The 23,737-nt window shown below is 41.1% G+C and overlaps 1 protein-coding gene across 1 annotated transcript; it reads left to right on the top strand.

Annotated features, from left to right (window-relative positions):
- The first annotated feature begins 377 nt into the window (after positions 1 to 377).
- On the top strand, positions 378 to 7,188 carry TTR (transthyretin). Its single transcript, XM_081263290.1, has 4 exons — positions 378 to 447; positions 1,339 to 1,469; positions 3,574 to 3,709; positions 7,066 to 7,188. The coding sequence occupies exons 1-4, from the start codon at positions 379 to 381 to the stop codon at positions 7,171 to 7,173; spliced, it is 444 nt and encodes a 147-aa protein (XP_081119416.1). The 5' UTR covers position 378; the 3' UTR covers positions 7,174 to 7,188.
- Positions 7,189 to 23,737: the final 16,549 nt, after the last annotated feature.

A 23,737-nucleotide genomic window follows, 5' to 3' on the forward strand; every position in this document is an offset into this window, starting at 1 on the left:
GACAAAAATGAATAGCAAATGGGAAACATGAACAGAAATAAAGTGGGGGGGGATAGAAGATCTCAACAATGCTGCTTCCTTTAGTCAAGCAGGGAGAGGCTAATTTTGCTCTGTTTAGGTTGTGTTTTTAGTGATCCAACTAGTCAAATGACCAGTTAAGAATATTCCACAGAGCTAATGTTCCGATGTTCTAATCTCTGTAGACAAGGTTCATATTTGTGTGGGTTACTTATTCTCCCTTTGTTGACTAAGTCAATAATCAGAATCAGCAGGTTTAGAGTCAGATTGGCAGGGATCAGCAGTCTGGATTGGAAAAAGAGGGTATAAAAGCCCCAAACCAAGAGTAGCCATCACAGAAGTCCACTGGGTCCTGACAGGATGGCTTCTCACCATCTACTCCTCCTCTGCCTCGCTGGACTGGTATTTGTGTCTGAAGCTGACCCCGTGGTGAGTGTTAATTCTGTCAAGTCCCTTTTGGACATTGCAGATGTACATTAGATTAAATAAAAGTGACTTCTTCCAGCTTTAACAACCAGTTTGTGTTACTAGGGCAAGGGTACTCAGCACCTACATTTAATATCATTGATTTGAACTTCAAAAACAGCTTAGGGCTTTTTTCTCTGTTGTGTTCTTTACTCTGTTGCTTTAGTGCATTAAGTCTCAATGCCTAGCACACCAGTGTCCTCAGACACATGATAGAAATAAAGATATCATCTTAATGAAGCTGATAATATTGAATTTTCCTGAAAGCATCCCTTTATATATATAGTTAGGGGGCAAACTACAGAGATTATACTCTGGCCCTTTGGCTAATCCGAGTGTGTTTATGGATTGATTAATGTTTGTTTGGTGAACAATATTCCAGTCAGATATCTGACTCTTAAATCCTCTGGAAGAATTAACTAATACTACCAAAGGGGCCAGGAAGTACTCTGACATTATTTGACAACAGATAGTAAGAGGGAATTACTATAGCAACCACTTATTAAAACCTCAGGAAAAACTATTCAGTCCTATGACACATTGCATCTTTTCAGTATTTCACTCAAATGGAGAGGCTGAACAAAGCAACCATTCTCAGAGGGCCCATTTTCTCCTTGAAAATTCATTATGCACGTCCCTGGTCGATAGCAGTGTGTCTGGAGGCAGAAACCAATCTTGCTTTGGAAACAATTATGTCTGTAATATACTGAGTGGGAAAGCTCATTAATTGTCAACACTTATGTTACTGGTAATTGGATCAGCATGTATTTCCGGCTTTGTTGTGGGTTTCCAACACCATAAAGAATAAGTCCTTTCATTCTGGATAATTTTGTTGACTTCTCACGTGTCTTTCAGGGCACCGGTGAAACCAAGTGTCCTCTGATGGTCAAAGTCCTAGATGCAGTGCGAGGGAGTCCTGCTGTGGAGGTGTCTGTGAAAGTGTTCAAAAAGGCGGCTGATGGCACCTGGGAGCCATTTGCCTCTGGGTAAGCTGACAGAGAACCCTGCCATGGGATTTGGTTCTATCCTTCCATTCAACCTTTCCACTTTTTCCATCACCAGCTAAAGAACCTACAAGTACCCAGTGGCTTGGAAGCAGAGGCAGGAGGATTGTGAGCTCAAACCCAGCCTTGGCAACTTAGCAAAGCCTAAGCAATTGAGCAAGATCCTGTCTCAAAATAAAACATTAAATAGGGTTGGGGATGTGGCTCTACGGTTAAACGTTCCTGGGTTCAATCCCTGGTACCCCTTCCCCCCCAAAAAAAAACTCTATGAATAGATTGAAAATGTAGACAAATATGGCCTGAGAAGGCTGTCCTCTTGCTTTGCTTAGCTGGAAGTGACCGGAGCATCATTTAGGGCTGATGATAAGAAAAAGAAAAAGATGGAGTGAGTAACTCCTCTACTCTAGCAGGAGTCAAACTTTTCAGGTCACAGACTACTTGAAGAAAGTGAAAAAACTATAGACTCCATTCCCAGAAAAATGCACAATAAACACACTATACAGAGATATACATAGAATTTCAGGATTTGCACAGATTCCTAAGGTGAATCTAAGGTTCCTTAAAGTGACATCCATGTTGGGAAAATTCTTAAAATTTTAAGCATGATGGACAATGTGTGTTAGTTTATTAATGAAAAGAAAGGAATTTAGAAAGAGCATTAAGGGGACACCTAGGTGGAGTTTTATAGAATCCAGGGCTTTTGTACCTATTATGTACAAAACTAGCTATTGTCAAGCTTAATTTAAAAAACAACATCTAGGAGAAGGACATGTAAGGCAAATTCTAGCCACAGACTAATCTCTCCATCACCCATCAGTATGGAAAAATGACTTCTCACCTTTTATTAACCACTTTACCATTTTCATAGAGCTTTTCTACCTCCAGTAGCAAGAATTTCAAACGAAATCCATATTAGTAAACCTAAACAAACTAACCAAAGGAAGCATCACTAAGAAACCCTCATCACCAAGCAGAAAAGAATCTCTGAAGTATTTCATCTCCTGGAGAAGAATTTCTGTTGGGTTTTAATTGAATCCCAAGAACTACTTTATGAATCTTCTTCACCCATCATTAGGAAGATCATTTCCCTCATGCAGTTTTAATTGAGATTTTATTTTTTTTTAACTCACTCATGTTTATGTAAAATGCCAAGCCCAACATGGGAGATATTCTACGTGGGAGATAGACTGGACACCAAAAGTATTCACATGTTCCTATACCAAGACACACACGCACAACACATAAAAAAGGAACTGAAAAGAAAAAACAGGGGCAGTCATAATCAAAATCACTAAAGATGACTTCCATTTTTATCTCTCTTAGGTGTGTAGTCTAATTGGGAGCCATTTCTAACATTTCAATGATTGAGCTGGTACCTAAGTAGAAATAGAATTTCCCTAGTATTTGTTTTGGCAAAGAAATACCGAAGAGATCAATCATATAAAAGAAACAAGAGTCAATATAGGCTCTTCTTTGTATTTTAGATTTCCCACAGTGTGAACAAATAGTACTCTCTGAAAGGCAGCCACACCCCAGTGGGGACAAAAGTGATACCTATGGTCCTGGGGAACAGGAGAGTTCCTTATGGCCACTTAGAGCACCTTATGGCCACTTCCAGGATGTGTCCTGAACTTTCATCCAATCACCAACCATGAATCCCAAGATTTTATTGTTGTGGTTGTTGTTGTTGCTCTGAGGATAGAATCAGAGCCTCACACATGCTAGGCGAGTGCTCTGCCACTGAACTACTTCCCCAGATCTAAGACTTTTTAAATTAACATTATACCTGTATTTTGTTCTTATAAGAACAAAAATCTACAATGACTTATTTGGAAAGTTTCAAAAAATTTCTTGCCACTTGATTTCAGAGAGTTACTAGTTTGGTTGAAGGGGGAAATATATATATATGTGTGTGTATATATATATATATATATATATATATATATATATATATAATATCACACATACATATGTGTATATATCACACACAAATACATACATACACACACATATGTGTGTGGTACCATTTTGCTGGGCCATTTACTTCCTTCATGCCTAACTTAACCTAGACTTATGTACCTTATAGGAAGACCGGTGAAAACGGAGAGCTACATGGGCTCACAACAGATGAAAAGTTTGTAGAAGGGCTCTACAGGGTGGAATTAGACACCAAATCCTACTGGAAGGCACTTGGCATTTCTCCGTTCCATGAATATGCAGAGGTGAGTACACAGACCCTGGAGTTGTTTGGGATTTTTTTTTTAAGCTCCAGGATATGCACAGTTTGCCCTTATCATACCATGGAAGTAAGTATACTTTCCTTAAGTGTCATAAGGAAAGTTCTGAATGACCACAGGTTCCCTTTCCCATGTTACCATCAGAAATATACACTCTGAGAAGCCAACCCTGTTCCGAGTTTGGTGAAAACTCATTTGGCAACATAAACTTCTGAAACACTATGGTGGTCTATTCATCCCATCTCATGTGAACATTTGTTTATTTGCTGAAGAATTATTAATGTTTCATTATGAGGCAGCCCTCCCATCCTCACTTAAGGTGTTAGGTAACAGAAGAAAGGATGCACCATTTTATTTCTCTTAAAAGCTGGGAAATGCTGTATTCAAAACACATCTGGCTCCCCAGAGGTTTGAATAAGCCATTCTAGGCAATGCATAGAAAGACAATAAATTCAAACTAATAATGGCAACACAATAGATAAAATCACTAAGTGTACATCACATGTCAGGCGCCATGGTGTTTTCTACTAACCTAGCTCAACCTCATGACCAACCCACTGAGGTTAGTCCAATTATCCTCACATCCCAGATAAAAGAGAAGCATGGGAGGTTACATGACTCATCAAAAGTCACATGGCTAGTAAGTGGAGGAGCAGGCCTCATATTTGTAAACTTTGGTTCATTCTCTTCTTTTCCTTATGAGGTAAGGATCCACCAGCAGTTATACATGGGCCCAGTCTCCCTGCCTCCTCCTTGACTGAACTCCATAAGTCATTTAAAACAGATGGCTGTCATGGAAATAGAATCCAGATTTGTTGGTCAGAGTTAAAGATCAAGTAATTCCATAGAAAATAGCTCAGCATGAAAGGCAACCATTCTCTGTGGCTTAGTCATGGTTGAGAATTTCAATTAGCACAGAACAGTTCTTTTAGCAGACAGTGTTACCAAGGAAACTGTAGGTGACTGTTTGACTTCTGGGGCCCACAAGTCACCAAGGGAGTCCCCTCTACCAGGAAGTATGTCTCTGGCTACTCTTCAGCCAGGCAGCAAGACAACAAGCTAAACAAGGGAGTGCAGGGATCAGCTTGGGCACAGCACAGGAGGCTCTCAGCCCTACCCTTCAGCACTGGATTAGCCTCCCTGGGCCCCTTGTCCATCCTGGGTCACAGCCTGAGGGGACCATCTGAAAACCTTTACCACTATACAGCCCACGAAGGGGCTGCTCCTATTCAATAGATATCAGCTACTATTCACTCTTTAATGATCATTCAACAAATATTTGAAAAATAAAATCCTGTATGTGTTGAGATACTAGAGATTTGGAAATGAAAACACACCCCTGCTCTTGGAATGGAAGGGAAGTGGATGATATTAGACATAGTAGGAAGAGTCATAAGCCTAGTTTGGAGCCTGAAAGAATAAGGAGAGCTAGAGGGAAAGAGAGTAGTGAAGCATGTGTCCCTCACACCTCACTCCAGGGACAGTGCACAGTGACTTCAGCTATGAGCTCCATTCCTGCAGATAAGCACCTCCCAGAGACTCACCGCCCTTCAGAGCTGATCCTCTCCTCCTGGCCAGTGACCCAGGTAGCCATATTAGACTTACCAAGGAGAATTAGAAAATTTCCTATGGAACTAATATGCCTCTTCACTTCATGGATTTTTGATTACAAAACTATGCCTTTTACAATTTTAAGGGAGACAGAGCCAGAGGCTATTGTCACCAAAAAAGTTAGGAAACTTTCCCTAGTTGATTCCAGGGTGAACCTGAAGGAGTCCCTCTCTTCTTCAGAAGAAGATTCTTAGGAGATTCTCACCTCCTTTTGCCTGAATGTTCTTTTTATGTTTGGTATGGTTCACTCAGACATTTTTTTCCCTCCTGTCCCTAAGTCTTCCAGTCTTCTTTGATTGGAACAAAAAGTCTATTAAACACTCAACCCAGGGCCTGCATACAAAAATAAGTAAAATTAAATACCCCAATACTGCCCTCCAGCTTTCTCCTCAATCAAGTCAACCCCCACCTCCCTCCCTCCTGTCGCCTAGGCCACCCAGCCCCTGAGTCTCAGATACTCCAGTGACTTTGAGAAGTGTGACTAATGAATTACAACAGCACTTTGATCTAGTTGGCCCAGTCAGAAAGCTCAAAAGCATTTGTACACATTTCAGAATTCCAATAGGCTTTTCCACAATCTCTTTGTATTATAAGTAGAATTCTATAATTCTATAATTCTATTATAAGTAGAATTCTTTTAGTTCATATTCCATTCCTTGGTAGATACATATACTTGTTCCTTTTCCCTGGGAGGGGGTAGAATCTAAATTTCTAAGCTAAATACAAAGAAAATCTCTGGGCTTGGAGACATGAGACTTGCCTTCCCGGTGGGGCTCCGTCATTTTATGAACTTGGGTAAACTAATTCAGAAGTCTGGTTTTCTTATCTGTAAAATGGGAAAAACAGTTCCTCCCAATCCAAATTTCTAGTTCTCAAAGTAGGACTGTTGGTCAACCTTCTCAGCCAGTCTCTAGTGTCTGGATGCTGGTGTTCACCTTCTCCTCACCTTTTTTCTGAAGCCAAGGAAATGGACAAGAGATGTTAGGCTGTGACTCCCCTCAGTCAGGTGAGGGCCATCCAGACTATGGGGTGAATTGCAAAACAAGAGACTCATCATGCAGGCAGTAAAAAACTTACTTACTTTCTTCTGATTTGTTAAACATGACAGCAGAATGCATTTCAATTCATAGCACACATATGGAGCACAATTTTTCACTTCTCTGGTTGTATGCAAAGTAGAGTCACACCATTGTGTCTTCATAAGTGTACCTTGGGTAATGATGTCCATCTCATTTCACGGTCTTTTCTATCCCCATGTTCCTTCCCTTTCTCTCCCCTTTGCCCTATTTCAAATTCCTCCATTCCTTTCATGCTTCCCCTCCTATCCCCATTATGGATCAGCATCCACTTACCAGAGAGAACATTCGGCCTTTGGTTTTTGGGGGATTGGCTTACTTCACTTAGCAAGATGTTCTCCAACTCCATCCATTTACCTGCAAATGCCATGATTCTATTCTCTTCTAATGCTGAGTAATATTCCATGGTGTATATATACCACAGTTTCTTTATCCATTCACCTATTGAAGGGCATTTCTGAGAACTGCACAAGACTCCAGAGGCTTAATCTGCCAGGGTATTTGAATTTTTGCTTTTTGTTCTAATTGTTTCCCCAAAATGAGATAATAAAATAAAAATAATTAATTTTGCACTGGATTTCCAATGATCTCTCTGACTGTGCCTCACACTTCTGGGCTCTTGTTACAAACAGCTCTGTCTGTCCTCTCCCCTAGGTGGTGTTCACAGCGAACGACTCTGGCCACCGCCACTACACCATCGCTGCTCTGCTCAGCCCCTACTCTTACTCCACCACCGCAGTAGTCAGCAACCCCAAAGCCTGAGGGGCTTGACGGAGGAACAGGATCCCACACAACTGACAGTATTCCCTTTGTACAAAAGCAGTGTTCCTACTCTATAAGCTATGTTAGAAACTCGGGAAGAGACAATAAAACATTCCCATGAAAGCACCTCCCATTTCATGTGAACTGATTTTTTTTATCCACTTGTTGTTCCTTTGCCCTGTTGGAAAAAAAAAAATCAAATTTTACACAAAAGCAAAAAAAAAAAAAAGAATGCTGGCAATTTTCTAACCAGAACTCTGGGAGAGATCCAAATTTCCAATGTCTTGCAAGCAAAGCACATATTAAGCATGATCTGCAGCTGTTAAAAACACAGATTCTGCAAATGAGAACATTTCATTTTTCTGTAACCTTCACTGAATAGCAAAAGATGAATGGTAAGGACCCATTTCTTTACTCCAGGCATTTCTTTTAAGTGCTTTACTGATTTTAAGAGTAGCGCCGAGCCAGCTGGATATATCTGCAGCAACTCAGCCCCTCTGATCCATCTGGCACAATCAGCTGAGTAAGGGACAAAACCACAGAGCCCCTCACACATCCAATACACTTCGACGAATCCAAAATCTATGTATGGAGGACTCTCACGGGCCAGGCACTATTGCAGGTGCTCAAAGCATCAAGAATAAGACCGGATGCCTGCATTTATTTAAAGTGCCCACAACCTTTTAAGAAGATAATTATATCATCCATCCTGCTTTGACAAGGGGTGATGGTACAAAGCACAGAGAGAGTATGAAGGAGGCAGAAGCCAACAGCCTGAAGAAGTCTGAGATGATCTCGGAATAGCCTTTACTCAATCTGAGTTTTGTAGTTAAGTAGAAAAGGGAGAAGGCATTCTAGGTAGATAGAATAAAGACTGCCAGGCCAGGTCAAGGTAAACAACTTGATAAAAAGAGGAAACAGCTTGATTCATAATGTAATTGTGTTAAGGTGGGTTGAGGCTGTGCAGTTATAACAAACCACCCCAATTCTCAGTGGTTTCTCGTTCATGCCAGGTCCAGTGCAGAAATTCTTGCTCTGGAAATTCTTCAGGACCTTTTTCTTGTAAATGGTAACTCTGAGATGCAGCTTAATTAAATCTGTGACTTCAAGGGTCACTCTGGTCACATCTAGCCAGCAGACAGAGGGAAGAGAAAGAGTGTGGTATTAGGCCTCTGTGTGCTGACACAAGATCAAACTGGCGTTTTACTGGTCAGAGCTAGTTACTTGGTGTCTTCATCTGTTTTCTGTCGCTGAAACAGAATACCTGAGACAGGATGATTTATAAAGAACAGAGGTTTATTTCGGTTCATGGTACTAGAGGCCAGGAAGTCCAAGAGTATGGCCCCAGTATCTGCTCAGCTTCTGGTGAGCGCCTCAGGCTGCTGCAACTCATGGCAGAAATCCAGAGAGCAAGTGGGCACATCTGAAAGAGCCAAACCATGAGAGACAGCCTTGCTTTATAACAAACCACTCTCATGTAAATAATACAGTCCCCGCAGAGGAGGAACTGACTTACTGTGAGCATTATCCCACTCAGAAAGGCATGAATCCATTCACAAAGGCTCCGCCCTCATGACCCCAACACCTCCCACTAGGCTCCACCTCCCAACACGGCCTCATTCAGGAATTAAGTCTCCAACATGTGAACTTCTATGGGACGCATTCAAACTCTAGTCCATGGTCCCATCTAGAGGCACTGAGAAATAGGGTTCCTGGCCAGAGCCTTTTCCCAGGACAACTCTACATTCTGGAAGAGCAGCGTGAATCTGAGTTGGTCAACACTGTCTCTGCCACAGTAGAGTTGGGGTGGTGGGAAATGAGGCCCAGTGAAAGCCAGCTTTACCTGTCACCCACTAGAGCTGGAAATTTTATCTTAAAGGCAACAGGAATCTATTGAGGGAAACCTTATTGTCAGTCACCCTCTGTGGCTAGAGCAAGGAGAGTTATTGCTTGCATAGAGTCTCCAACCAGAATCCTTCAGTGAACCTGAGCCAGACACACAGCTTAGGCCTAAACATCCCATGAAGTCTTTCCATCTGTCCTCCAATTTCAAATCTAATATTTTGATACCATCTATCTGGCTGCATAGAGAGAAAACAAGAAATTTGGAAAGAATGAAATGTAAATTTGGACTTTTTTTTTGGCGGAGGGGGGGTACTGGGGATTGAACTCTGGGGTGCTTAACCATTGATTCACATTCTCAGCCCCTTTTATTTTATTTTTTTTGAGACAGGGTCTCACTAAGTTGCTTAAGGCCTTGCTAAATTGCTAAGGCTAGCTTTGAACTTAACAATCCTCCTGCCTCAGCCTCCTAAATCACTGGGATTACAGCCACCATGCCCGGCTGGACTTCATAATGTATATTGAGATTTCCTAAAATATGTGGCAAATTGAGTCTCTGATTCTGTTCAATGTTGTTAGCAAATCTTTGTCCCACCTATGTTAGATTAATCCACATCAAATTGCCATTTTTGTAGATTATTATTATTATTCTAAGAGGAAAATTTGAAAGGAGACATAGGGAGAGCTCCACGTGAGGACACAGGCTGAGAATGGAGTGATGGAGCTTCAGAGTGGGAACACCAAAGATGGACAGCCATCAACAGAGCTAGGAGAGAGCAAGAAAGGATCAACCCTTCCTGCACGGTTTTTGGAGGGAGGATGGTCCTGCAGATGCCTTGATTTCAGACGTCCATCCTCTAGAACTGAGACAACACATTTCTGTTGTTTTAAGCCACACTGTTTGTGGCACTGTTACTGTAACCCTAGAAACTATTATAGCCATATAGCCTCCTATGGGGTTCCTTCAAATTTTATTCTGGGATTGTATTCATTGAAACCTTTGCCACTCTGAAAAGTAAGAAAAAAAAACATTTAATACATCTAATATTTATTTCAACTTTTTTTTTTTAGAGAGAGTGAGAGAGGAGAGAGAGAGAGAGAGAGAGAGAGAGAGAGAGAGAGAGAGAGAGAATTTTCAATATTTATTTTCTAGTTCTCGGCGGACACAACATCCTTGTTGGTATGTGGTGCTGAGGATCGAACCCCGGGCCGCACGCATGGCAGGCGAGCACGCTACCGCTTGAGCCACATCCCCAGCCCCCATATTTCAACTTTTTATTTATTTATTCACTTTGCTTAGTAATATTGAATATATTGTCTTGTGTTTATTGGGCATTTAAACATCTGTGAATTTCATGGCTACACACTCAGTCAGCCACATAATATAGAGGAATATTTATCTAATCCTGATTATAAGAATTTTGTGTATATGAAAGATAGTATGAATTGTATTTTTAAAGTAGATGTAATATGTAGAGGAATATTTGTAGTTGTAAAAAAACCACATCAGTCAAGACACCTAATATATCTAGGAGTTTATATTGTCTGTTTTTGTTTGTTTGTTGCAATACAGGGGATTGAACCCAGAGACACTCTACCACTTGCTACATACCCAGCCTTTTAAATTGCTGAGACAGAGTCTCCCTAAGTAGCCTAGGTTGGCCTTGAACTCATAATTTGCTGGGTTTACGTATGCACTGCACCATGCCTGGCTAGGAGTTGATATTGTCAATATATCATATTCTGTGCCCCATGTTTGATAAATAAAGCCTTATGCAATTCACTGGTGGGGGCAGAGGAGATAAGCACAAGGCCACATGAAAGAAGAATGGGAGAGGAAGAACCTAGAATATACATGATATTGTTGCTGCAGAATTGTAGGTTAGTGAGGATGAAGGACGAAATTCAACTAAAAATGGCAAGGAGAGAATGGCATCAATACTCCACAGCCCAAGTCCACCGGAGCACATCAATGCAGGTGAACCAGTGTGCTTATTATTCTTTTCAACAAGAAGAAACACATACCAGGAGATCCAGAAGGCGGCTCACTAACAAGGTGTCAGAGAGGAACTGTCAGAAAATCTGGACTTTGGATGGGTGACTGTGGGGAGAGACTAAAGAAGTGGGGGTGCAATCTAACTTGGATGCTGTCAAAAAGTGGGTGCAATTCTACAGCTGGGTATCTACCTATGAGGAAGGCAAACCAGAGCCAAGATAAAGCTGGTAATTGGTCAAACAGCAGTAGTTACTCACTTCAGGGAGATGTAAGTGTGTGGTATTTTATAGGTTTCACAGTAATTTTGTCTTTGTGTTACTTTGTCATGGTCTCAGTGACCTTGTTAGGTGCTGATGTTCTGTGAGATTGTTATATCCAAGGAGACAACACGGCCAGCTGTTAGAGTTAGATTAGCTCCTAATAACATCGAGGCCAGCCCTGGGTGTCAGGAGCTGTTTTTTACATTTCCCTCTTTTGCTCAATGTCTATTTGAAATAGAAAATCAACAGCAAGATCAGTAATAGCTTTGCCGTAGGCTGTGAGAGAATTAGAGGAGTCTCGGGCATTTTTCCTGGCAAGCAGGTTGAATTGGATGAGCAAGTGATTGAGCTCAGGAATATAGGCAGAAGCACAGATTTGTAGTCATTTGAACATGAAGTTCAATTTTAATCAACTTGAAGTAGTCAGGCCTGCTTTTAATCTCATAACTTTGAAGTTGACATTGTGTGCACACACAGAAAAGAAAATTAAGATATCTCTTGAAAATAAAAATCATGAATATGAAAACACTTCCTGAAACATTTTGATAGTCCCTGCCAAACAAGGAAATGTAGGGCACTTATGCCTCCAATTGCACTTTTCTACCAAGAGTGACAGCAGAGGCAGCACTTCCGAAGAATAATTTCTCACCAAACCCTCAGTTTTACAGTCAATTCCTTCCTTTTACTTCATGGTTCACAGAACACACCCCTCCCGTAACTCCCTTACTTCTTCTAAATGCCTTTCAAAATGGAAATAAGCTCAAAATCAACTCCATTTTTCCTGGCTCCCCATTCTCTCTGGATTAGAACTGCCCCCGTTAATTTAAAGCCAAGGCAGATGGTAATTCATCTTCAGCAGTCTATGCAAATACCGAAGATCTGTTCCAAAACCACTGTTAGCAGAGACAGGTCACACTCAGGTTTTCTTAAATAAACCCTGGAGATGTGGAGCTGCCCTTGGGCTCAGCAGTCACCCACCTGCTGTTGCTGCAGCTACTGTCACTCCCCAGGAGGCTGGAGGTTATGGAACTAGGTAAGAGGCTTGGTGGGAAACTCAGGAGAATACTGAGGCTAGTGCAAGAGCCCTGGGCAGCCACCTGTATACTGAGCTGAATGAATATCACACCCCAGGCTTCTTCATGAAGATAACACTTGGAAAATATATCAGACACATTCTGGAGAGTAGTGCCTAGCACATCAGTAGGTGATTAATAAACGTTTGAGCCCATGGAATAGGAGTCCTTTCCAATATGTGGAAGGAAGGAATGAAAAAAGGTTTTGCCCCAGGTGGGCAAAATGTTCATATCGGTGTCGTTACAGATCACTGGGCTTTCCGGGGTGTTTTGTTTTGGTTTTGGATTTTTTTTTTTTCCTCCTGTCACACAGACATGTGAGAAACAGAACCAGAACCCATCAAACACAAGAGATTGAACAGTTTATTGGGAAACACTAGAAAACTACCAGCTCCTTCAGGTAAACCTAATTCAAATGACAAACTCCAGGTTCTGCATACTTGGACTGGTTTCAAGAGCTTAGCCACTCAGAATATTAAAAAATAGAACGAGTCTATTTAAAATGTGCTTCTGAGTAGGCCCAGGACCAAAAGAATGACAGCTAAAGACTACTGAGAGAGTTTGGACCAGGGTCTTGAAGGAAGAGACACTCTCTGTTCCAGGCCTCCTGGCCGAGAAAGCAGCATGAGATTCCCATTCCCTGACTGAATTTGGCACTGCTGTGGGCACAGCCCCATGGGGGGATTCGGGGATGCACAGGGATTCCAGGCCCTCATGGGAAGCTGTAGTTCTTCTCAGAGAGACGGAGTCTTTGCCTGGGGCTCCCCTAAAGTAGACAAACACACAGGAAAACTCACAAATGCTCCTTAATGGAGGTTACAGCTACATCACTTACTCCCATTCCATTTCCTTCCACTGAACAGCAATGGAAATCATCTTAGCCCTGAGCTCCTGGGGTCGGGGAGTAAGAATAAGAGGCTGATTTTAGAAGTTGGTCTAAATCAACCAGTGAAATCTCATTTGCTGTGATATTTAATTTAGGGATGGGCAGGAGAACTAAAATAACCAAATCAAAGGGGCACTCAGGACTTCTCTTTTACAGATAGAAAAAAAAAAATGAGACGCTTCCCAGGAATAATACCACCTGGCTGTCTGGCAGCCACCCTCTGTGATAAGGAGAGTGATCCTCAGGAGGGAGCCAGTTCAGGAAGGTGGAAAGTGAATCCCCTTTCTCTTTGTTCCTCTGTCCCTCCCCGACCCCCTTTTTTTCTCTTATTGGATATGGAACCCCACTAAGCTACATCCCCAAACCTTTTGAAGTTTTGAGACAGGGTCTTGCTTAGTTGCCAAGGCTGGCCTCCAACTTGGGATCCTCCTGCCTCCGTCTCCTGAGCAGTTGGGATTACAGGTGTGCACCACCTCATCTGGATTTCTTCTTTTTATTTGTAAAATGGGAATAATCATAGCATCTACTCCAGAGGGTTGTTTTGAAAGCAGTTTTCATAATACATGTAAAGGATCTCACAACAACGCATAGCACATACTGAGCTCTCAAGAACTGTAGCTTCTGGGGTCCTATTAGTGTCTGAACACATTATATAATACATTCTACGGCACTGCAACCTTACTAGTTCTGCCTATTAACAAGGTGTGGCCACTTCAATAGACATACCATTCTATTTTGGGATTGTGTTAATTTTTTAATTAGTGAAGGTGAACATTTCTCTATTTATTTCTATGTGTCTTGTCTCCATGTTTCAATAAATAATTTTATGAAGTATGTCTAATACATTGATAGGATATGTGACTTAATTCACATGGGCATATATATTAGTTTCCTATTGCTACTATAACAAATGACAGAATTCAGCAGCTTAAATCAACACAGAATTATTATTCTGCATTTTGGGAGGACACAAGTCCAGAACTTATGGTTGTCAGGGTGCTTCAGAGGGAATCGCTTTCTTGTCTTTTTCAGCTTCTAGAGGCCACTTGTACTCCTTGGCTCATTGCTCCTTCTTATAAGGAAACCTAGGATTACATGGGGACACCCAAATATTCCAGGAAGGTCTCCCAACTCAAGATCCTTAACTTAAAATCATACTGGCCAAGTCTTTTACCCTGTGAGGTGACACTTCACAGGTTCTGAGATTCAGCCTTTGTGGGGGCATTATTCAGCCTATGACAGCATGTATGTCTTCAGCCATTCACCACAGTTATCAAGCACCTACTCTGGACCAGGTGCTGGAACTCTAAAGATGCATGAAGATACAGGGTCTGTCAGGAACACGTTACTGGTGAAAGAAAAGGAGAGGACCCAGAGGAGAGGAGGAAAAAAGAGAAAGAAACAAAGAAGAAATGGAGAGAAGGAAGGGAGAGAGAGAGAAGAAAGCAAGCAAGCTAAAGGGGAAAAAAGGGAGGAAGAGTAGAAGGCAGGCAGGCTAGACAGCCAACTGGTCAACATTGCCATATGAGTATTCAAAATGCTATTGTAGCCTGGTGTGGTGGTGCCTGCCTATAATCCCAGCAGCTCGGGAGGCTGAGGCAGGAGGATCTTAAGTTCAAAGCTAGCCTTAGCAACTTATCAAAGTTCTGAGCAACTTAGGGAGACCCTGTCTCAAAAAAAAAAAAAAAAAAGGCTGGGGATGGTGGTCCAGTGGTTAAGTAGTGCCCCTGGGTTTAATTAATCCCCAGTACCCCCCCAAAAAAAAATCCCGCTATGGTAGTATAATACAAAAATGTGTTCTGATTCCTGGGAAATAGAGGAACTCAAAGAAGGGTCAGAAGTGTGCTGGTTCTTAGAAGCATATGTAGGAGGCACCAGGCAAATAAGTAAGAAAAAGCTATTCCTGAAAAAGATGAAATAGCCAAGGGACAAAAATTTGAGGCTGAAAATGTCAATCTTGAAAGAAAGGCAAGTGATTTTGGCCTAGCTAGAGGTTCAAACATTTCCTCCTGAGAGACAGAAGATGGAAGAGCTTAGTTAAGAGATTAAGGAAGTTGGGGAAGCCAGCGAAGGTGAGAAGGGTCATCCAGCTTTTTCAGAAGTCCAGTCCCATGCCTGGGACAGTTTGAATGTGGTGAATTAAAAGGCTGGTACCACCACCCAGAGGAGTAGAAGATTCCATCTGTATTTCCTTTTGTTTTAATGGATAGCTAATAAGAAGTAAAGAAAATGCTCTGGATAACTTTAAAGTTTCCTCCCTGATCTAAAATTCTGTGATTTCATGATTCCTATTCAATTTGTTCCTCCAATGGGATTAGTAATTATGGTACTTTAGCTTCTGTGCCTAGAGTGAAATTACATCTCTCAGGCAATGACTTTTAAAGGAGGTTTTTAGGTAAGTAGCTACTAAAACATCATTATTGAAAAATTACTTGATTATTTCCTCCAGCGTAGTCTAACATGTCTTTGTATAGCTTTGTGTCCTTTTAAAAGCACACTATAAAAGTAATGCCATTTTTTTTCATAGAAGCAACAAAACCCTTCAGACTAAGAACAATCAGTGTGTACTGGATTTCTTTGGAATTAAAGTGCAGAGTAAGGAATTCGTTTCTAAAAAAGTTTATATAAGGGCTATAGCTCGGTGGAAGAGTGCTTGCCTAGCATGCATGAGGCCCTGGGTTCAATCCTCAATGCTACACACACACACACACACACACATACACACACACACACACAAACACACACACAAGGTTTCTATAAGGCAGTAAATTTCTGGGATGTATAAAATTTCTTACCTGTTCCTCCTTGTTCTACTTCTGTAGATCTTCAAAATTTCTTTAACCATTTTCCATTTTCTTTCTTTCTTTCTTTTTTATTGGTTATTGAACCTAGGAGTGCTTTGCCACTGAGTTACATCCCCAGTTCTTCTTATTTTTTTTATTTTGAGACAGGGTCTCACACTAAGTTGCTGAGGCTGGCCTCAAACTTCTGATCTTCCTGCCTCGGCCTCCTGAATCAATGGGATTACAGGTGTGTACTACCCTGCCTGGCAACCACTTTCCATTTTCTGGTTTATCTTGAACATGTTGCAGTGCCTAACATTGACTGTTTTCTCTTCTGCTATGAAACCAATCTCCTATAGCTTCTACAGTGATCTTTGCTTTCACTCCTTCTGAGTAGTTGTGAGGATCAATTAAGGTATTAAATGGAAAGAGCTTAAAGAGTGCCTGGCTGGTTGTAGGCATGTAACATGATGAATTATTATCTTTGTGAAACAATGTATAAACTGGCCATACCATTCTAAAAATATTCAGAATGGTTAACTGATCAGGATAAGTATTAGAAATGGTATATTATAAATCTCCAGCACTTTTGTAATAAAAATTATGTGAACATGATCATTTTAAAATATTTTATTGTACTGTAATCATCCTTCTTGAGATGATGTAGAATGACACAATGCCTATATGCTGAGATGAAGTGAGACAAATATTATAGGTATTGAGTTAGGCTACTATTGACCTTCTCCATCTATCCCAGGAAGCCATCCTGGATGGTGTGATGAAATCTCATGTCTTCCTGCTCCATCCTGCCTAGAACATGAATCATCCTTTTGTTCAGTGTATCCACACTGTATCCACTACACACACGTTAGTTACTCAGTGACTTAGTTTGTAGATCAACTGTCGTGGAATTGCAAAGCCTGTGTTCAAGAAATCACCAGAAAGGCATATCATTCAAAGCTTATAAATTGTTTACTTCTTGAATTTTCCATTTAATGTTTTATAACCATGACTGAACATGAGTAACAGAAACTGTGAAAAACTATTGGTAAAAGGACACTACTGTAGTTTTAAAAGATCCCCCAGTGATTCTAATGTGAATCACTGCTGAAACCACTAGCCTAAACTATTATCCATTTAAAGAGTTCCCCAAACCTGGATAGCATCTAAATCAGCTTCCCCGGACTTCCTAGTCACAGAATGAACCAGATCCCTGAATAACTGTTCCAGAGTATGCATAGATCGTCAAGTCCAGCTGAAACTGAAGCTCTATCCTTGAGATTCTATATTCTAGAGAAAAGCAACTGAAACAAACAAACAAAACCTGAATCCATATTGAAAGGGCAACAACCAAAAAATGAAAAATGTCCTTTACTAAATACTTATTAAACCCCTATTAAGAGGACCATGTAAAAATGAAAAAGAAATGATTCTGGTCTTCCAAGATGTCTCATTCCAGTATGGCTATTTTCATGTAGATTTGAACATACCTGATTATAGCTTTTCTCTTTGATTGATAATAATCAAAATTGATTTTATTGAGGCCAAAACTTTTCCAAAAGATATATCAATGCATCAACTGAGAATCATTTCATTTAAGAAACAAATCCAGTCCAGCTAATTGAATGACAGTGGATTAAGGAACCATGTGTATCTCACAGAACACAGACTGGGAACACCTTGGGGCCCATCAGGGACTCGGTGTTTTGTCTGTGAGGCTGCATGATTTCCAGTATGAGCTTTCTCCATTTTGTCTCTGTAGAGCAGTTTATCTGCTCACTTAATCACAGAAGGAAATTTAAGCTAAGCCCCAAGTATTTCCTGACATACACCCCCATCCTCAACAATTAGCTGTCTCTGGTCTCTGTCTCTTCAAATTCCTGAGAAGTCAGAGTAGCTTGGCTTTTCTGTGAATTGTGGTGCTCTCTCTGGGCCAGGCTCTGTCCCTTATCCAGGGAGCTTTAGCCAGGAGAACTACAAGGCATGTGGAACTCCACTTTTGAGGTGGTTAAGGTTGATTGTCCAGGAAAGGACTCTGGCGGGGGTGGGGGGCCTGCTAACCCACTAATAGGACCACCAAAGGGTAGATGCTACCTTTCTCACATTAACTATCAAATAAACTGTATGAAAAGAAAAATGCAAAATTATAATAGGAAGAAAAATAAAAACCATACACAACACAAAAAATGGTATTAGTGACATCTATATAATGCAGCTAAAACAATCATCAAATGAAAGTTTTCTTTACACTTGCTAAGGTTAATCATTAATGGCAAACTTATTAAATATTTGTTTTGTCCAAATACTTTCTAAAATTTGTTTATAATCAATTTGGGTTTGCTTTTTAAATTTAATATTTGATAAGCAAAATCACTTACTTGCTTCCAATTCACAACTATATGAAAGATACTGAAAGGAGTCTCCTATCTTTACGCCCTGCCCCCACTGCCATCCACCCCTATAGAATATCATGGTTATTAGTTTCTGGTTTATCCTGCCACTCTCTCTGTTGTAAAAAGCAACAAATACAAATGCATATTTTTATTTCTCCTTCTTTCATTCACAAAAGAGCATTTTATATAAAGTGTCTAAGCCTTATTCCTCCCCACACCACTTCCTGAATTCTATGTTCTCATGTGGATTTAACCTGGAAACCAATATGCCTCATGAGAGCATAGAATTCACCCCTTCTCCTTTATGTGGCTGCAGAGTGTTCTGCTGTGTGTGACCAGAACTTATTCAACCAGTCCCTTCTGGAGAGACATTCAAGTGCTTCTCATCTTTTGCTGCTCTAAATAATGCCTCCATGAATAACCTTGAACACGTGGTTTCCTATTTGTAGAGACATGTCTTTAGGACACAAGCCTAAAAGATTTCTGGGACATTGCTATTCTGCCCCTTGCAAAGGCAGTGATGTTTTAGAGTTGACAGCGATGCCTCAGAGTGCCTGGTTCTCCAGGGCCTCATCAATACACTTGTGAAACACTTGCATTTTTGGCAATCCAACAAGTCAGAATTGGTATTTCAGGGTAATTTTAATCTGAACTCTTTTTGTGAGTGGAGTTGGTCATCTTTCCTATAGCACCATTTGCTCTCTTTGACTTTTTTTAAGATGATGATAGATTCACATGTAAAAAAACAATAGAGAGCACTACAGTGCAGCGCAGTGGTAGAGCACTTGCCTAGCATGTGTGAGGCCCTGGGTTCAATCCCTGTCATGAGAAACAAACTAAAAATACAGAGAGATCCCATGTATACTTTACCTCTTCCCCATAACATCTTGCAGTGTAACAGTATGATGTCACAGCCACAACACTGACATTGACACAGCTAAGATGCAGGACAGTTCCCTTGCTCCCAATAGACAATGCTGGGTGGGGGATGCACATTTTCCAACCCTCATTCCCTGGCAGGAACCAGGTGATGCCCCTCCCTGGCATAGTCCATGGAACTTCCATTCTTTTCATGTCACCTGATGAAGACTCTCATTATTTTTTTTTTATCAAGTTTCCAAGTTGATTATAAAGCATTTCAAGAAGGGGGTTGGTCCTGTTGAGAAGCTCTTGGCAAGAATCTCCCTTACTTGGTTGTGGGCTACTTGGGAAAAGAACTTGATCTCATTCACAAGCTCCCCCACATCCTCCCCAGCATTGAGCACAGTAGGTGCTTAATAAATACCTGAAGTATTGAGATTGGAGAGACTAGAAATCAGGTGGTCAGAAGTTACTAAACAGGCTGAAAGACTGTATGACCAGCCTATGTAAAAAGACATTTATACCAAGGTCAAGAGGAAGGGCACAATAAAGTGACCCTCTTTTGCCTGAAAGACTCCCAGTATTTTATGAAGACTGCAGGAAAATTATAGCCAGCATTTTTCCTGATGCTAACAAAGATGGTGGTGGAAGACAGAAGAAAAGGACAGGTGAAGGAGAAGCTTAGGAGGAGGGAAAACATGTCAAAAAAATGTTAGAATCATCAGAAATTGTATACATTTTAAAAACTACCTCAGACAGCAATTATATTCCAGAGGTAAATGAACACCTTCTCTTCGAGAAGTCAAACAGGCATTTTTAGCACCTGCTCTCAAGCTTTTATCAAAATATTTGTGTCACCAATTTCTTAAAATCTTACAAAAAATTAGTGTCATGTAATACTCTTGTGAGAAGGGTGGCTTTAAAAATTGTTTGATTATTTTTTAATTTAATAAAAACGATGATAGTGAAATCTTTGCTTTCCTGTAAATATCACTATCTATGTTTAACAGTAAATATTTTAAAACTTTTAAAAATACACTGAATTAAAGAGAGCTTGGATCTCTATTCAGATTCATTTGTAGGTGAATCAGAGATTTTTAAGATGGCCCTTAATAGTCAAAATACAGGCACTGATCCTACTCAATAAAATCCAGTAGTTATGAAGTAAACGTATTAATGGAACAGTAATTTAGAATGCAGTGGACTTCTTTCCTGTTGGCAAATAGAGCTCGCTTGGTGGAATAATTCCTTCGCTGAGCACTATGCTGGATGCTTGAGTATAAAAATGAGGAAGACAGAACTGCTACTCTCAGAGTGAACAGTCCTCAGGAGAAAAGAAATCCCTGTAATCAAATAAATGCAATGGTGTAAGCCATGCCTTAATGAGGTTTATGTACTGTAGGGCAAGGATACAGGTAATGAGTGGAAATTTTTCCTTTGATTAGAGGAAAATAATTCCTAGAGGAGGAGCTTAAGTGAGTCTTGGGAACAGAGTGGTAGGTCCCCTGGTGGATACGTTAGATGGGAGTTTAAGGACACCAAGATGGTGGAGGCAGGGTATAAGACAGATGCCACTGGAGGATATGAGACAGGGATATGAGTCATGTCCCTGCTTACAGTAAGTTCCATTTTCATGACAATTCCCACCACAGATTCAGTATTTTAAAATGACCAATGCGGGTAAAGTGGGCAGTATTCTAATTCAGTTTTCTAAAGTAACTAATGGGGAAAAATTGGACAATATTTTAATCAGGTATCATAAAGTAACCAATGAGAGCAAATGGGGTAAGGTCTTCAGTCTTGTCTGTATACAAAAAAGAAGACCTCATAGTTAAGCATATAGGACACTATTTTTCAGACACTGGGGTCTTAAGTCTTTCTTTCTCGGCCCACTCCAGTTTTCCTTAGAGTGCTACTCTTACCTCCATTTTCAATAAATCTGTACTTTTCCTGTTACTTAAGTGTGTCTTGCTCAATTCTTTGTTTGAGACACCAAGGACCTGGACCCCCCCCCCCAACTGGACACTCAAATGATAACTTATTGGCAAGCCAGCCAGTAGGTAAGCCCACCCAAGTCTACTTGTCTTTTTTATCAGACTCTCTGTGAGTACCATATGCAGACTGAGGAGCAACTAATCACATCCTGAGGCGATCAGAAGGCACCTGTGCTGAGAACACTGGGAACTCTACAGCCTGGAAGAGTGGAGGCCCTGAGACTTTATCAAACTCTATGGTACTACTCAGCCTCCCTGCCATGTGCTTGACCTGGCTTGTTGACATTTTGGTTTGTGGGTTTAATCTCCTGGTGAGTCAATGTGCTCTCAACGGCTTTGCTTGCTTATAATGTCACTTTAGAGCTCTTGTCTTTTTTCCACACTCTCACAGGCACAGGTCAGGCAGCTAAAAGTCAGGAAGACTCCTGGGACAGCATAATCTGGTAGTGAACCACAGTTAGACTTAGTCTGTGCCAGATTCAAGACAAAGCTCACCAATGCAGGCACATTGTACAATCATCCAACTACCCCAACTCCAAAAGGAAATGAGCTGAATCAGAGCTCAACATGGTGCTGTCTCCACCTTTGCTCTGTTCCCTGCCTTCTCCCACCTCCTATGGACTTTCACTCCTTCTCAGTCAATCACTTATTTCTCTTGTGGGTGTTATTGCCTCCAAAACACCTATTGTCTTTTCTTAAGTGTTTACCTGAAATTCCCTCTGAGGGATGGGGACTATTAGCTATGATGGCTACCTATCTCTTTAACCACCAATCAAAATAAAATAGGCCAAAATAAAATTGGGTTTTCCCCTCTTTTTCTGGGCCTAATAAGACTACAAAAGGTAGGATAGGGACAATTGGTATGCCATTTCACATAGGACTATATGGGTCCTTTTTGGTCCTATGAATAGTGAGACTAAACACCACTGTTAAAAAAAGAAAAGAAAAGAAAAGAAAACATCAGGGAGTTACATGGCCCCTGGAATGGGGCCAAACCAAACAAAGTCTATATTCAAAAGGAAATGAAGAATGCAGGACTCAGTGGTGCACTTCTGTAATCCCAGTGGCTCAAGAGGCTGAGGTGGGAGGATGACAAGTTCAAAGCCAGCCTCAGCAACTCAACAAGTCCCCAAACAACTTAGCAAGACCCTGTCTCAAAGAAATTAAGAAAGGGCTGGGTTCAATCCCTAATATGAAAAAAAAAAGGAGTGAAGAAAATTGTGTCCAAAAATTGGTAGACAGGGGGCTCATGGTCCTGGTCACAGAAACTCAAAGGAAGTGGTGCCCACTCAACATGGGGGCCAGAGATATCTGACTACAAATATTATTGTGGGAATTCTACGGGGACTCCTGTGAAACACTCAACCTGAAGGCCTTAATTCCCCAGAGGGATGACTTGGGTGGAATTCATGGCTGTATTTACAGGAACTAAAAACTCTCCTCTCTCCCAGCATAGCCAACATGGAGGGATCACCTCCATTCCATAGGACTTCCTGCTCAGATGTATCCTAAGTCATTGGAAATGCTTTGGCCCTGACAATTTGAAAAAAAAAAAATTTCAAAAAAGACATTTTTTTCTAATAATTGCTCGACAAAATGTGAGCTAGAAGCCAAAATTATTATACCATCCTATAACTAGACCTCTTTTGCAGGAGACAAAGCAAGTGGTCAGAAGTCCCCTATGTCTAAGCCTTCATGGCCCCCCCAAATCCACTCCTATGTGATGATAAGATCCCACAAGGGACCCCTAAGGAAACTGCCCCAAATCCTGATGCCCTAGATGATCCATTGTTAAACTGCTCTCCTGCTTCTCAGGGGAAGCAACTATGGCAACCACCTCCATACAATCCTTCCAGGCCATCCCTTCTCCAAAGCTTTTAAGCCCGCAACATACCAGAAGTGGTAGAGAGGGAGCTCATGGTCCTGGTCATAGGAACTCAAAGGAAGTGACCTGCGGCCCTCATGTTACCACTCAGGGAAGTGGCTGGAGCAGAGGTGACTGTGAGGGTGCAAGTCCCCTTGGACGTTACAGACATCCAACAGGGTAAGGAAAGACTAGGGAAATACTCAGAAGACCCAGATTTGCCAATGGGTTTCAAATCCTAACCATGGCTTTTGATTTGTTCTGGAAAGACATTTAGTTTATCTGGACAGTACGCTGCACCCCACTGGAGAAGGAACGGGCAGCCTCAAGGGAAACTGATGAAATTTTTGCCCAGGAAGGAAATCCCCACCCAGGGCAGAGAGAGTTCCAACAAAATACCCCAATTAGGATTATAATACTCCCGCAGGAATGACAAGGAGAATCCAGATGACATGGATGGAGAAAGGCATACAAAACCCAATAAATTATGACAAATTAAGAAGTATTGGAGCTGGAGTTGTGGCTCAGTGGTACAGCACTTGTCTGACATGTGAGAGGCCCTGGGTTCGATCCTCAGCACAGCATGTAAGTAAATAAATAAAAGATCCATTT

This window comes from Spermophilus citellus (genome assembly GCF_964194105.1).
Source record: "Spermophilus citellus genome assembly, chromosome: 12".
Taxonomy (NCBI): Eukaryota; Metazoa; Chordata; class Mammalia; order Rodentia; family Sciuridae; genus Spermophilus; species Spermophilus citellus.